Source organism: Anastrepha ludens, chromosome 6 (assembly GCF_028408465.1).
Source record: "Anastrepha ludens isolate Willacy chromosome 6, idAnaLude1.1, whole genome shotgun sequence".
In the NCBI taxonomy this organism is placed as follows: Eukaryota; Metazoa; Arthropoda; class Insecta; order Diptera; family Tephritidae; genus Anastrepha; species Anastrepha ludens.
The window spans coordinates 6,945,294-6,962,133 of NC_071502.1; the positions used below are offsets into that span (position 1 = coordinate 6,945,294).

General features: G+C 37.8%; 2 protein-coding genes across 2 annotated transcripts in view; both read left to right on the plus strand.

Moving 5' to 3' along the window:
* The first annotated feature begins 862 nt into the window (after positions 1 to 862).
* LOC128868824 (uncharacterized) lies at positions 863 to 1,345 on the plus strand. The gene is made up of 2 exons (XM_054111358.1): positions 863 to 931; positions 1,024 to 1,345. The coding sequence occupies exons 1-2, from the start codon at positions 900 to 902 to the stop codon at positions 1,343 to 1,345; spliced, it is 354 nt and encodes a 117-aa protein (XP_053967333.1). The 5' UTR covers positions 863 to 899.
* Positions 1,346 to 6,944: 5,599 nt separating this feature from the next.
* LOC128868536 (aquaporin) overlaps positions 6,945 to 16,840 on the plus strand; it is a 131,149-nt gene continuing 121,253 nt past the window's right edge. The window contains exons 1-2 of the mRNA XM_054110736.1: positions 6,945 to 7,186; positions 7,820 to 8,119. Coding sequence (XP_053966711.1) covers positions 8,104 to 8,119 — 16 coding nt within the window. The 5' untranslated portion in view covers positions 6,945 to 7,186; positions 7,820 to 8,103. The remainder of the gene's footprint in view (positions 7,187 to 7,819; positions 8,120 to 16,840) is intronic.

The window sequence follows — 16,840 nt, forward strand, 5'->3', positions numbered from 1 at the left end:
GTTTCTTCTGCAAAATACATTTTTAAACATAAAAATAAAACAAAAATGCTATAAAATGTGCTCTTGTGCTCTTCATATTGTTCCAGAATTTTATTGCTGCACGATTGTTTTCAGTCTTTCTTGTTCTTCTCTTTAAAAGTTTCATTATTTTTCATTCACAATAGATATTAACTGTTACTTTTCGCCAATGTTGCCATAGAAAATTTCCCTAATCCGCTTAAATTATAAAAAACTAGGGTCTGTCAGACTCACGCACGGTAGAAGTGAAACTTCTAAGTTGGTTGTTCCATGCATGGGAGCCCCGGTTTAGATCTCTCCCCCCTCTCTCGTGTTAAATTCAGGTTTTCATATTTTTTTTTCTATATCACTCCACATAAATTTGTACTATTTATTTTTGTCCTTATTAGCTTCAAATTTGACACTTGGGTGCAGTGTTGCACTTGACGCTGACATTTCTTTGCACTTCCAATGGTATTTTTTGCCTACTTTTGGCGCGTTAATCAATTTGCTTTGATCACCGAAACGGTTGAAATGTCATTTTACAACCTTCTACTCCAACTATCGTCACTCGTTTGGCAAACGCACGTTAATAAATATATGGCTAATTGAAAGATCTGTAGCTGTTTGAGCAAGTACAGTATTTTTCAGATATTTTTTCTTTGCATTTTTCCAGGTCTATTCTTATAACGTACCGGCTTTTCAGGTAGTCGCATGCCCCCCTACAAATGGTAGGCAGATGTGCGACTACCCGAGCCCTATGACGTCAAGAACTGACGTCATAAGGTACCTCGGTTGTAATGTGACCGCGTCTTTGTTGTCTATTTCATTTAGTATTCGCTGAGCAGTTGAGAAGTGTAGACGATTTCAGTGTGATTAAAAAAAACCTAATTGAGAAGAAAATGGAAGAACTATCTGAGCAAGAATTCGCAAGGTAAACTTATATAAGATTACTACAATATTTCGGTATAAATTTACGACCTTGATGAAAGTAAAAAAATGATCTGTTATGTATTTCATTATTAGGTTGACCGCTGTAGAGAGGTCAGCGTATTTGGCCGCGTTACTGGGAGATAAGTCAGGCCCTGAGAGTTCCACGTCAGATAGTGAGGATGAAGAGTGGTTTTTGTTAGCGAGAGAAGAGTCACAACGTCTGACTGAAATTTCTGACAGTGAAGAGATACCTGGTGACCGTGATAGCGAAGTCCAGCAAGAAGAATATGACGACGAGACTACTGAAGTGGACACATCACATGAATCGGCGCCTGATTTTCTTGTGGCCAAGGACGGTACAAGATGGAAAAAACACCAACTTCCAATCAACGTCAAATTGCAGCTCCAAATATAATTCGCCAGAGTTGTGGTCCTCATCGAAGCACGGAGACTTTATCAATCTTGGCCACGTTCGAATTGACTGCCACGAATGAATTGGTTGATAGATATCATTATACGACACACTAACAGGAAATCAAACATGGAGTACCAGAAGTATAATGAAGCAAATCCTGAAAAAAACAGTACGTGTGGAAAGATTTGACGCCTACAGAGATGTACGCTTTCTTCGGAATTCTCAGATTCATACAATACCTTCCATCGAAACCCGCCAAATATGGAACTTCATGTCCACTTCATGTACAGATTTATACGGGCATCAGCAGAGGGTCGTAAGACGAATCAAGGCGAACGAATAGTGAAGGACTTAGCCGTCGCTTACATACAAATTTTTTATCAATAATAATGATTTGTATGTACTATAATTCTGGATAACCTTTCTCCAATTTTGCACTTTCAATATTGAATTTATTATAATTACAGCACGAACAATACACTGGAATCAAGTGGGTTCCCGGGTTCCCTGGTTATTAAACAAGCGCGTCAATTAGTTTGACCCCCAGGAATCAAATGTTATTTTCATAAAAAAAGAAGTTGAAAGCATAGATCGATGTAGAATTGACCAAATAACGAGGATCGGTGGGAAAAACTTTTATCAAGCAGTGTACTATCTCAAAGATGGAAAAGGGTACTCGGGTACCCGGTTATTGACATAAGGGTTAACCTTAAAAAGACAACTGTTGAAATTTCATGATATTCTACTCATTAGTTTGTGAGTTATTGTGCTAAGAGTGTCGCTACTTTAGTTATTTTCAAAACAATGGATCAACAAGAATTTCGTGTTTTAATTTTACACTGCTTCCTGATGGGGAAAAATACCTAAATCCCGTTATAGCCAAGCAATGGCTTGAAAAGTCTTATGGGGGCCCCGCTCCATCAGAGATACCGATAATGCACAACGCAGAGAACGTCCAAATGAGGCGGTAACACCAGAAAACACCAAAAAAATCCACAAAATCGTTTGAATGATCGAAAAGCGAAGTTGCGTGACTTAGCTGACATCCTAAAGATATCGAAAGCGCGTGTTGGCTTTCTAATGCTTGAGCATTTGACTATGAGAAAGTTATGTTGAAAGTGTGTGCCGCGTTTGCTCACTGTTGACCAAAAACAAGTACGTGTTTATGACTCTGAGCAGAACAAAACAAAGAATTGCTCCCATATCCACCACATTCGCTAGATGTGACTCCCAGCGACTACTGGCTGTTCTCCGACCTAAAAAAGTGCTCGCCGGTAAGAAATTTCGCTCGAATGCAGATGTTGTCGCTGAAATTGAGGCCTATTTTAAGGCAAAAGATAAATCGTAGTACAAAAGGGGTTTTAAAATGTTAGAGCGCCGCTAGAATGATTGCGTAGTTCTTGATGGAAATAAAGCTAATTTTGAATAAAAAGAAAACGTGTTTTCTTTGTTAGGCCCGTGACATTTCAGCCCACGTGTTATGTGGTAAGTCTAAACTGAACTTCAATTATTACTTTAATTTTTTTTTATTGCTTCCAAAATATATTATACCTGTCTATATGACAGAAAGTAATTTGTTTTAAAGATAATTGGAAATTTAAGTGACTCTATAAGATCATTGCTCTTCAAGATCATATAGGAATATGTAACTCATTTTTAAAATATTTACTGTGATAATTTCTATAGTACATAAATATACTTCTTATTCTTACATTAAAAAAGGCAATTGGTGTTTTTCGTTTAAGTCCCTTCTTATTGAATTTTTCATCAGCAGGAAGCTATCTCGTCGTCAAATTATTATAGAAAAAATGTATTCATTGATAAAAACGGCAAACAAAATCACAAACAAATAAAACGAAAGCTTTCAAGGCGTTAATGGAAGTTTCACTTTTCACTCGTAGTTGATTTTATTTGGCTATAACAGAGTAATCGCAATTGAGAGTAGTTCAACACCAATCCCAATATCTTTGTCATAAAACAGCAAACCAAAGAAAAAAGTTTCCTCTTAGAGGGACTGGGTCCGCATTCTTTGGCAAAAGTCCCAACTTATTTGGTTGGTTGGTTGGTTGGTTAGAGTGGTAATTCATCCAGAACCCAACTAGCGCTTCCCCCAAATTGTTTGCTTTACGAAAATTTTATGCTGTACTCTTAAACGAAGACGTTGAGAGAGTTGGCACAATCTGTCAAAAATGAACTTCAGTTTAACGGAATTCATTTGGCGACCTAAACTACTTGGAATTATAGGTTTAAAAATTCCATTTACAGGGATTGTTAAAGGTCAACTGCTAAATAAAGCATATTATCCAGGCATTATATGACATTTGGGGAAGAAAGTACATGGAAGAGGTCCAAACTTTTTGAAAAAACTCAAGGATTTCGAAACAGCGTACCAAACCAACTTATCGATCATTATGAACAAATTGTTATCCAAAAACTCTAAAAATATCATCGAAAAATCAAAAATATTCACCTGATATGGATATGGCTACATTCTTCTCTTTTCAGAACTCAAATGACTACTTCGGGACAACCCTTTTCAATCAAAAAAAACGGCCATAAATGAGAATACGCGGCTTGAACTCTAGGTGATTTCAAAAATGAAGGTGATTCAAGAAAATGCGTTTCAAAAATGTTTCGATGTTTGGCTTCTTCGTTGGTACATACGAGTATAAATGCTTTATTTCGGAAACGGCACATTTTGAAGATGATAAAATTAATTTGAAAGAATAATTAGTATTTTTTTTATAAAAAATTCTCCCCATTTCAGGAGTAAAATAAAGTCAGCAATAATTCTACTTCAGAAGATTTTTCACTTTTTAAGATAAAATATATTCGAAAAAAGTACCTTCCTGCTTACTAATATGCGTAGCGATTTGCAACGGGTGTAATATGCGAGGGAGTATGCAATCGTTTCATTATAGCAGTATTTTTCACTGATTTAATTTACGTATTTGAATATAACTAGAAAAGCTATGGAGACCCATTATGAGGCATACGGAGACTCTGAGCATAGCCTCAGCTAATAAAGAAAGTAAAAAGAAAAAATCTAAGGCGCGTGTTTGCCAAAAATGTAAAATAATTTTCTAAAAAACACTTTAACAAAAAATGTATATAGTTTGTTTTTTCGCCACGCACATTTTTTAATTATTGGGTTGAGGAATACGTCCATAGCGTTTTTAAGGGTAAGTATTCATTCGAAAGAACTCTTTCCACTCTACAAAATTATGTTAATTGTATTTTTCAGTTATTTAATTTTATTAGTTTTGAGGCTTAGAAATGGAATACCCAGGAGGCAATAATCAACATTTTTTACACCTGCTCTTCTTTGCTTTTCATTGAGGTCAAAAAGTTGCCGAAGCAGCCCGGACCATTTGCGACGTGTATGGAGAAGGTGTCATAGGTGAGTCTACAGCACGGAAATGGTTTGCAAAGTTCAAAAATGGTTGCTTTGACGTCGATGACACGTCCCGTAGCGCAAGGCCTTCTGAATTCGATGAACAACGTCTCAAATCACTTTTGAAGAGCAAGGGTCGCCAAACTAGTCGGAAATTGGCGGAAAACATTAACTGCGATCATAAAACGATTCATTCAATGGGATGTACAGAAAAATTGAGAACCTGGGTGCCTCACGAGACCAGATCGACATGATCAAACCGTACTAATTCACGAATTAAGTGAAAGCCGCACGCAAAGAGCTCAAATGACAAGTCCTTCAAGGTCCGCCGTATTCTCCAGACGTTGCACCGACCGAATACCATATTTTCCGTTATCCGTCAAACCATCCGAAGGGTCCTTAAAAACTGGCTTAACAATTTCTTTGACACCAGACCAGGCGATTTGTGGCGGAACGGCGATTTGAAGTGGTTGCAAACAGCAACGGCGAAAATATAACTGATTAATTTATTGATATAATTATGGTTTTTTGTTAAAATAAAAGCCTTCGTCGAAAAAGAAAAAAAAAGTCCTAGAAGAAAAAGAAAAGCCCTAGTCGAAAGGCAAAACGCTCAAGTTTAGTTATTAATATTGGGTGGATACACTGTCAAAAGCCTTAGAAAATCTGTATGGATTACATCCATTTGAAAACCCCAAAATCCCTGATATCCAAACAATCTTCAATAAAAGCAGCGAAATTCGTTAACGTACATCTGCCCGCAACAAATCCATGTTGATTAGGAAATAACAAATGTTTAACGGCAAAGTATATTTATACTATCTTCCATTACTGGATTAAGGCCTACTGCAACAAGTCTTGCCAGGCGTCTTTACCTTGCGCGCGCCTTCTACCCTTCCCCTATGTCATTGTCCTCTGAAGGCGCGTTGGAGAAGGCCCAAGCGATAATAGCACTCCCTCGACTTGGTCCTTCCATCGGAGTCATGGTCTTCCCCTATGTCATTGTCCTCTAACTTGCCATCCGAACAGCTTCTTTGCTGGAGTTTCTGGATCCATACGCTCGACGTGGCCCAGCCAACGCAAGCGCTGAATATTGATGCGTTTAGAGTTAGTAGTTATCGCCAACGCGAAGAGGACCGAACATTTTTCGAAGTCCCTTTCCCTCCAACACCCCAAGAGCGGCCACATTAGTCTTCGGCACTACGTTGACTATTCACTCAAATAATTTAGAAACTGTAGCAAGGCGAATCTATTAAAGGTGGTATCGGTAAATCAGCTGATTTATTTTTTTTTTTCTTTCATCATGTCTATGTGGATGTCAGTCCAGAATGAAACAAGGCGAATTCATTCTTTGTTTTCTATAATGAATTTGCCTTGAACTGTAGTTAGCTTGGGAATCGGCCTATAATTTTCAATATTATTTTTATTCCCGCTTTTAAGGATAGGCGTAATAAAAGTCAAGCCGTAATCGTTTGATTGGGACTCGTCAACCGGAATTTAGATAAAAAAAGGAAAGTTTTTGAAATCGATAAAGAAATGAGATTTGGCATTTATTTTATCTAGGAACTTTTCCAAGATTTAGACTATTGTGAACGTCAGTTTTAATAGAATCGTACATCGCTGACCGTTTTAGAAGCCGCCTGTGCCAAGAGAAGGCAAGTATCTTAGATAAATCTTAGAAAAAATTAGCAACTCACAAAACCAGGTGTTCGTTTCTCTAGAACGGCAAAAGCGAATGCGCTACCATCAGCATTACTGATCTGCAGTTACATGCAAGCCTTTCAGAAGTTGGAAATAACAAAAATCTCGCATTTATCATTAAAATAACACACAGTTAACCGGCCTTTTAAGTAACCAACGACTAAAAGGTAAACAGCGCCAAACGACGACAACGTCGCCGTCAACATGAAGCTGCTGCGTGAAGCCGCTGAGCTCTGCTCGCCTGCTAACTGCTTATGCGAGTTGGCTGATTGCCATGCCTGCCTGCTTTAACTCAGAGGCCGCGTTAACTTGCCCGGCTTGATTGACTACGACCGGGGCTGCGACTGCGACTGAGGCTGGCGTTCGTGTTGGTGCTGCTGCTGGTTGTTTGGTTGCTTTGGTTGTTTGTTGTTGGTGTTGCTGGTGATGTGTGCGCGCGCCGTTTTTGCGCTTCCAACTACTATATCAGCTGAAGTCAACTGCAGACTGTGTTTATTTACGCTCGAACACCGAACGTGGTAGCAACGCGCAATCAAAGAAACAACCGCAACAAAATTACAAATTAAAGAAATTCAAAACAACAAACAAAAATCTAATAAAATAGTCAATTTGTTGAAATTACCCATACTAACTAACTCAAAGTGCCTTTAAAGAAGTGATTAAACTGTTACAAATATTTACACACCAGATTTGTTGAAATCGAATCGAGTGGCAGCAACAACTTCACATGGTTATCAGCAGCTTAGAAGGTTTTATCAAAAAAAAAATTGTAAATTAATCAACTACTTTCGCGCCATTGAATTTTTGATTAAATCAACATAGAGAAAAGCAACTTTTTTTGTTAGTGACATTTCATTATTTTTATTTTAAAGTAATTAGAAAAACTTTCTACGTGCACTTTTATTTCATTAGAAATTGTGTGTGTTTGTGGAGCATCAAAGATATTCAGTTGTTAATCGAAGTAAGGTGAAAAACAAGACCGAAAACTTCACCAATTCACCCACGAGCATTTGGTGCAGCTGGACCGCACTTTCGTTTTCTAAGCACACGCTTTTTGGACTCCTTTATTTGGCAGTGAAAAGAAAACAAAACAAGCAAAAAAAACTGGCGATAAAGAAGAAATGGTTGGCTGCAATTGCTGCTGAATAGACAATAGTTTAGTGTTTGAAAGCGAAAAACAATTTGCCAATTGAAATCGCAATAAAAATAAGTGCCTTCTCTTTACTTTTTGCCAAATTCAAACTTTTGATTTTAATTTTGTTGCGCCCACTTGCACTTGCACGCGCATAAACACGCATAAACACGCACACACAGGCAAGCGCGCCCATTGAAGCGGTGAATTAATTGTGACTTTCGTTTCGTTTCATTTCATTGATTACCAGCACACAGCCACTTGCAGACGAACACTTTTTAAGTGAATTTTGTGAAGAAACCAACTACGCGCCACGTTTCAGCCCACATTGGACATTTGATTGTGATTTTGCAACGCTTTAATTGCAGACAAGTGCTATTGTGCTTTTTGCTAAACAGCACCAAATTAAAAACAAACAAAAAAAAATCAGCGCAACAAAAACATATTTTTTGCGAACACATTTCACACTGCGAAAGCATTTGTTTTCAATCGATCATAAAAGCACCACTTTAAACCAATACAGACTTATCAAAAATGGAGGAGAAACGTGGTAAGTGAATTTTATATAAAAAAAGCTATAAAAAGTGTTGAATGACTGTTGGGAAACCCCTTTACCAGCAGTTGACCACTTGAAAACACTTGTTGGATATTTTGTTAAATTTTATATTTGCTTTGAACAAATGCGAATTCAGCGCAGATAACAAATTGAAGCAATTAGAGAAAAACATTCAAAGCAGTTGATAAATGCAGATGGTTTCTTTTTATTATCTTAAGTGATGTTATCTTACCCTGTTGGATACCTCGGAGTGGTCATTCGTATAAGATTGCCAACTTGTTGAAATTGTTTGGAAAGTTAGTAACATAAAACCAAGGCAAATCCTTACAAGGTGGTGTTATTTCATTGGTTGATGGGGGCCTGTTTGTTCAAGTGCGAGTTTTTGTATCTTTTCTTCCCTCAACTGAAATTTGACAATATATGTGACCTGGTCTACGAAAAGGTACCTTACGTGCGAAAACAAGTTTCGAGAAAACAGCAGTTAAACTTTAAACTTTTCAGTCTTTTTCGTATTTGTACTTTTCTTTTTTTTTTACTTTTAACAAACTTACAAACAAATTATGACTTTCTGGTTTTCACCATTTTAAAGAGCCTTTCACACACTATTCGAATCAACAAAAAAGTGAAAAATGATTTTTTGACACGTAAGGTACCTTTTCATATACCAGGTCACACATATATATATAATTGGCGCGTACATCCTTTTCCGGGTGCTTGACCGAGCTCCTCCGCCTATTTGCAGATATTTTTATGAGGAGCTTTTTCATGGCAGAGTTTTGCTCGGAGGTTTGCCATTGCCTGCCGAGGGGCGACCGCTATTAGAAAAATGGTTTTCTTTATTTTGGTGTTTCTCCGAGATTGGAATTTCTAATAGCGGTCGCTCCTCGGCAATAGCCCACCAAATTATAAGGGCTAATCAATTCGGCCGCCGTAGCCGAATGGGTTGGTGCGTGATTACCATTCGGAATTCACAGAGTGAACGTTGGTTCGAATCTCGGTGAAACACCAAAATTAAGAAAAACATTTTTCTAATAGCGGTCGCCCCTCGGCAGGCAATGGCAAACCTCCGAGTGTATTTCTGCCCTGAAAAAGCTCCTCATAAAAATATCTGCCGTTCGGAGTCGGCTTGAAACTGTAAGTCCCTCCATTTGTGGAACAACATCCAGACGCACACCACAAATAGGAGGAGGAGCTCGGCCAAACACCTAACAGAAGTGTACGCGCCAATTATTTATTTATTTTATTTTTTTTTAAACAATTTGGTAGTATCAGATTTTGAATTGAAATATAACAACGACAGTTCAAACTGATTGGGCAATTTATTATTTTTGTATAGAACCATTCATGATATTTATTTTTTAAAGATATTTTTTTTTCTTTTCTTATTTTCCTTGTTCACTTCTCTCGGGAGCATAGGGCCTCGATAAGACTCTTCCATTGTACACGGTTCTGTGTTGTTGTTTTTGCACCGTCCCATGAGATGTCAGCATCTGCTGGTTCGCGCAGCATCGACCTTCTCCAAGTGTTTTCTGGTCGACCGCGACCTCTGCTTCCTTGCGGGTTCCAGTCCAGAGCCATTTGCGTGATGCTATCTGGTTGTTTACTCAATGTGTGACCTAAGGATGGGTTCCTCCTTCGTTAAACTCCACAGTGCGTCGTTACTGATGGTGTTTGACCAAAATATTCTGCAGCTGATGCGGAGGCATTTGTTGACGAAGCATTGTAGCCTCTGTGTGATGGTGTTAGAGACCAGCCATGTTTCGCTTCCATACAACAATACGGACTTCACGCATGTGCCGAATATTCGTTGTTTAGTGCGCCTGGAGATTAGCGCACTCCCCCATACTGTATCCATTCGCTCGAACGCCGCCCTTGCTTTCTTTAGCCTGCAGTTGACATCTTCATCTGCTCCACCATCTGCCGTGATGATGCAGCCGAGGTAGCAGAAACTTTCGACTAATTCCACGGGGCATCCGTCAACTGACAACCTGCTTGCGTTATTATGGTTAACTCTCATGGCCTTGGTCTTGGCGATGTTGACCTCCAGTCCGACAGCCGCAACTACGCCGTAATTCGGCCGTCCGTTAACACCAATTTTGAATGACTCGCTAGAGGACTGCGGTCGGTACCTCGTGAATAACTTTAGTACCCCCACAAATAAAAATCCAAAGGTGTGATATCACACGATCTTGGTGGTCAATACACTGGTCCGAGACGACAGATAAATTAATAAAAGTAGCGCCGTTTTTTTGGAACGAAATGTTGTGGAGATCACGAACTTCAATTTCTGTGCATCCTGCATCAAAAAGTCGTTTATCATGGCGCGTTCGTAGATAGCATTCATCATTGGCGCCAACTCCGTCTTTGAAGAAATATGGGCCGATGATTGATGCAGCCCTTATGCCACTTCAAACGGTTGTTTTCAAAGGATGGAAAGGCTGCTCATGAATGGCTTCGGGTTGGTCTTCAGAACAAATATGGCAATTTTTTGCTTATTGACATAGCTATTAAGCCAAAAATGGGCATCATCGCGTGGGCTCATCATACGTTGGCCTGAGCGCGCGATGAACTCTTTTCACTTTTCACAGAGCGTCGAATTTCGTAAGACAATAATACGATTTGTGAAAGATGTTGAGGCGTAAGTCATAAAATGTCAATGAATACTGAAAAGAGTATCTTCAATCCGATCACATCAGCTGTGCTCTCTCATCGAATTTCAATAGGGCAGCTCCGAATTGAATGCATGCGAACTAGTATCATGGCATTTCTAATTATGATAAGCATCTTTTTGTGGTGTTCCCATGGTAATATACCAATATCATGATATCAGTTTGCTTGCAACTTTCTTGTGGTTGTCCCAGCGAGGGTTGATTTAAGTTTTTAAAATTAGTACTCACTTAAAATTTCACGCGACCTTTCTTTAGCGCGCTTTCATGAACCTCATCACAGCATCGGGTGTCATGGCAATACTTTTTATTACTTTTCAGGAAAAACCTGAATATTTAACTAGAGAATTTAAATTGAATCCTGCGGAATCCCAATTTTCTTGTATTGGTTCGCATATCTTATCATAACTGGCCGATAGATTTGGTAGGTAAGTTGTTACGACAGCCACGTAATGACACATTTAGACCTGGGGTAGATCCTTTGCGATACCACTGGAACTTTTCCTTATACTATGAGTTCCTTTTTAAACCGTTCTGCCAATTTTATAAGCTTCGTTAGTTAGTCATAGATGCGCTACATCCTACATCTCCTTCTCACTCACGTAGAAGGTGTCTGATGGTTTCCTCTTCTTCCGTGTTAAGACAGCTTCTACCGAAATCGTAGTATGGAGTACCCAACCTTCTAGCGTGGTTACCTATTAAACAATGACCAGTTGACCTTGCTTCTTGTAACTTCTCTGTGAAATCTCAACAGGCTTTTTGAGCGACTGTTGTTCCATTTCCGTCATGTCTGTTTGCTTAATACATACAACTATTTTATAAAATTATATATACCATGTTGATGGTTTCCCTATCCATTAGTAATTTACAAGGTTCAACGTTCTACCCAATTGAACATCAAGAGGTATTACCCATTCTAGCAAGTTCATCTGCTTTGTCAGCTTTGGTACCTAGCAAACCCCACATGCTTCGCTACGGCTCAATCTGATATGAAGTATATCAACTCGGCAGGCTGAAACACAATGGGAATTGGTACGGCCCCTGTCCGGCACTCAAAAACAGAGAAGGCATGGAAATCGATCTAACGATTCTCTTCATGCCATCAAAAGTCGTACTTGAAAAGAGATACAGTGTGGTGCTGCCAGAGACTCAATTGTGGTCAAACTCTGAAAATGAGCTCGGCAAAAACTTTGTGGAAAACTGATGGAGAGGCAGATCTGTATGTACCTGCAGCGGCAGCCAAACTGGGGTAGTCGAATCCTGTAAATCCAGGCTGAACTATGTCGGTAGACATAATAGCGTAATGCTAACATGGGTCTCGGGACACGTGGGTATAGTGGGTAATGAGACCTCTGACTGCTTAGCTAGGATGGGCTCTGAGGCGAACTTCTTTGGCCAGGAGCCTGTTCTGCCACTCCCTTCTGCAGCCATCAAAGCCACGGTTAGCAAATGGGTTACTTCAATCCACAAGCGAGCCTAGTAGGATAAGAGAGGCTGCAGATGGACTAAACCCTTTGTTACCTGTCATATTCGACCGACTGTCGCAAATCCTTCTGACATTAAGCACATGGAAAAGGTAGGCATCTCAGACAGTGTACTCTGCCCAGCTTGTGAAGAGGAGGATATGATGGCGAACCACTTTCTGTGCGTCTGCTCCGCTTCGATAGAATCAGTCTTGAGGTCTTTGTCACTGATGTGTTAAGAAGCGACCACAAGATCTACTCAAAGGGAATCCGTGCAGTACAATGGACTTAATTGTGTCTGAGTGGCTCTAGTGCTCTAGTTGTGCCGACAAAAAAAATCGGTTCATAAGTAAAATTTAGAGAAATAAATAGAAATATTTCGACCACAGCGCCACCACCAAAATCCTTGAAGTGGCTTAAAGACAAATGTATTTTATTTTCATTTATTTACTACACAGAAAGTAAATGAGAATTTATCTAACTTCAATACGTAGGAGCACAAGTAATACTGACCTTCAGCTCAAAGACAAACTTCTTATGTGAGTTCGAACTCAATAAGCTGGCTATTAATTCAGTTTACTAGTCAAGTATGCCCGGAAAACGGCTAAATGATGAATAAGCTTTCCTTTATAAATTATAATCAACCTGTAGCGATTACATCTCAGGGTGAGATTTAGCTTCGTCCAAAATCCTCTTCCAATCTGCATGGTTCATAACAATAGACTTTTAGCTCCCAACTCGTAGTTTTTTCAGGTCGGCTATGACTTGGTCAAGCCAAAATAACTTTAGACGCCCTCGAGCCCAGCTTATCATAGGGTTTGTTGTTAAAATGGATTTTTGAAGATGCACACAGAGTGTCCTAACCATAGACGTCTGTGGGATTTAATGTGTTTAACGACGTATTCTCCCCGTCATAAGTTCAGCAACTCATCGTTGTAGTGAATTTGGTATATTCCATCGTTGCAGCGTATGGGGCCAAACACCCTTCGGAGCACTTTTCACTCGAACACTCTTCAGCTGCTTTCGTCTTTGCTTTGTTATTGGCTAGTACTCGCAGCCGTAGGACAGCATCGGCAGTTTTATTGACAGGTGCAGGCGGAGTTTACATTTATATGTTAGAAGTTTAGACTTCAGCAATTTTGTGTGTGCGAAATATGTTTCGTTTGCTGCCAATACATAATGAAATTGTGTTTATAAAAAAATAAATAAAGAAATAATTTATTCACTTATCCTGCGCCGTAGCTATTCTGCGATGGGAAGGGAATGCCAATGCAATTTGCAAAAAAGACGTAATTCAGGCAAAAAAAAATCCTAAATATACCCACACTAAACTCTTCAATTTTTTTTACACTTTTTAGTTTTTATTATAAATAAGTTATTTTTTTTTTTTAAATCAAATAAATATTTCGTTTACATAAAAAAATATCGCGTAAATATTTTTGTATTATAGCCAATTAATTGGCATTGAGTTAAGGTTCTCAATTTGATGAGCTCTTTGATGCTGCACCGAACGGCAGATGCTTTTTATAGGAAGTATTGTGAAGACAAAAATGCGCATCGGGATAAATTTTTAGAAAAAAAATGTCTACCATTTGGTGTTTCATATTTGCAACGATAACTGAATCAGGGATCAACAGAATGCTAGTCATGAGCTAACCAACTCGGCTAGGCCAGCCAGAATGTATAAAAAGTATGTGGGAAAGAAAGAACACTTGTCATGAGTGAGCTTTGTTAACTAAAACAAAAAATTTAACCAGTTCCAGTGACGAAAAGGTGTTTACGAGTAAAGTTAACTGAATAACATTTGAACAATAAAAACAGAACGCAGAAATGTATGTAAATATGTACAAATGTTTATAAATAACAAGTGGCCGATTGCAATACTCAAACAGCTGTAGATCCAAGTACTATAAGAAGAAGAAAAAGAAAAGTAATTTAAAAGCTTCTGTTTTTTTTTCATGTACACGAATTGTCTTATTCTGGAGTTTTGAACACTGAAAAAAAATATCTTTATTAATCGGCATTTTTTCTTGCACAAGCCAAAGAACCTTTACGAATATACACAAATATAGCGCACACGCAGCGCTCGCATGCAGCCATTGATGTCATCGTAAAATTGAGTTAACAACAACATTTAATGTGTCATTTCAAGCCTAACTTAACCCCTTTTCGCTGTTGTATTTATGGCACAGAATGGAAATTTTAATGCGAAGGGAGGAAAAAATGATAAAAAAATGGATTTCTACTGCCTTTTTTTATGCAAATATTTTGGTAAAATTTCGCCACAAAAACCTAAAATTTTTTGCGTGGTTTTTAGAATACAATACATGTAAACATACATACATACATAGAGACACATACAAATGCATAAATCAATTCAACCGCAACAATTAACAAATTCAAAATATTTGCTTCCCTTTACGCTGCAGGTGATGGAGAAACCGAATTGTGTATACTTTCATATGTCTGCTGAAAAAGGAAATTTATGTCTACAACAATTAATATAATTAATTTGAAAAAAAAAAAAAAATAACAACAAAACTTTTATCACAACAAACTTCTCCAAAATCTTGTTCGTTCATCTTCAGCTGACTTCCTTAATTAATTTATTTATTTACATTGCTTTTTTAGCTTATTTTCTGCTATTTTCACACACACACATGCACACACACGCACATGAATGGGTGTGGACCGCTACCGGTGCGGCCAACTGTCCAACGGTGTCATCAACTCTGTTGCTTGGCTGCTGGTTTAATGGAATGCGTTAATTTGGTGGAGTCACGTTTTAGTTGCTTTGCTATGCGAATTTCGCCAGCTTCACCAATACACACAAGCATTCGCCTATACACTTATCCAAAGTTCACACAAGCGCATGTGTTTAATTGAAATTTCAAATTCAAGCCTCAAGTTGAAGTTCATGTTTGGTCGCAACTTCTCGCCGCCACCTGCGCTTCTATAAGCGGCATCCATCCAAAGTTCATAACTGAGCAAATTGCCAACTTTTGAACAAAATTCACAAAAAGCCATGTGACTAACTGCGCTAGAATAAAGTAATTTACTGTTTGGTAACCAAAAACTATAAATACAAAAACAAAAAAACTATCTGAAAAGAAGAAAAACTTACACAAATAAACTATTATCAAGCCAGTCGACGACCATAAGCGAATTAAGATAAGATTGCCACTTTTTTGGCACTCAAACTACACTCGAAGAATATTTATAGTGTCTGCATATTTGTAGATAAAAATAGAAATACATCTTATGGGATTAAACCGCAAAGTACTATAAGCCCCTAGAATGGTCAATTAATTAATTATATAGAATTTATACGACACTAAGCCTAGAGGCTTTATGTGAAGTGTTGATAATACAGTGAAATGAAACTGAAAGTGAAATGCCGGCCCTGTAGAAGAAGAAGAGTTTAGTACATACCCTACAAGACAGTGCTGAGCACTTTTGACAAAAATTCCAACACATTTACAAGTATTTTATTAAACTCTAATACATTCTCATTATCAGAATAGCATATACAACATTTTTTAATGGGGAAATCAAATATTTCATTTGATATTCTTTTCACCTGTTCGGTGTGACTTCTATCTCTCTTTTACCAATAGCAATTCCATATAAGTGAAAAATATATCTACTGTAATGCGGTTGCTCTGAAAACAGTTCTAGTGTGAAATTTAGCTATCTTTGTTTCATACTTGTTAAATCCCGGCGAGTGGATGCTTGGCTAAGACTTGAAAATTTGTGAATTCGAATCTCTGTGGATGAAACACCGAATTGGTGTGAATATTTTTTTTTTTTAATGTAAACAAAAAAATATTGAAAATTCGTGAGTTCGAATCTCAATGAAAACACAAAAATATATTGTAAATTGTATAATTTCTAAATAAAACATTTTAACTAAACTCCTCAGTCTGATTTTTAACGAAAATGAGGAGTTATTGAGGAGTTTGTGCTGATTACTTTTTGATGACGAAAATGAGTAGTTTAGAGCATAGTAGACATATTTTTCAGTTATAAGAAATTGCTATTGGTAAAAGAGAGATAGAATATCACACCGGCAAGGGGAAACTATCAGAACTTTCCCATGGCTAGAACAAAAATGTGTAGTTGGATGAGGATAGTGATGATGATAATATGAGTGCTTATATGATAGTCAACTGTCTTGTAGGGTATATTCTTGCATATGTACACACAAACAGTGCATCTCATAATTATGGCAAAGGGACTTTTTGACAAATTTTGATAAATGAATTGCTTCCTATTTAATTTTAATAGTTTTTTGTTTCTGAAAACAAAGTTTATTTCAATAAGAAAAACGATATAGATTCAGCTTTCAAACTTCGCTCAAATTTAAAAAAAAATCTACATATCTCTATCAAAATTCCACAGATTTTAAGCAGAGTTTTTCAAAAATTTAGGGTACTTGGTTTTATAGACCATTGAATTTGGGTATAATAAAGTGCAAGTTTGCAGAGGCTTAAAAATCGCGTAAATTTTTGAGAATTTTTTTTTGGCGGTCTTACGCATTTTCTCCATATAACGAAGGCTTGACTTTTTTAGCTACAAGGGGGCAC

Coding starts and splice junctions, on each gene's coding strand:
- LOC128868824 (XM_054111358.1), top strand. CDS start 900: ATGGAAGAACTATCTGAGCAAGAATTCGCAAG. Junction 932..1,023: donor TCTGAGCAAGAATTCGCAAG/GTAAACTTATAT, acceptor TTTCATTATTAG/GTTGACCGCTGTAGAGAGGT.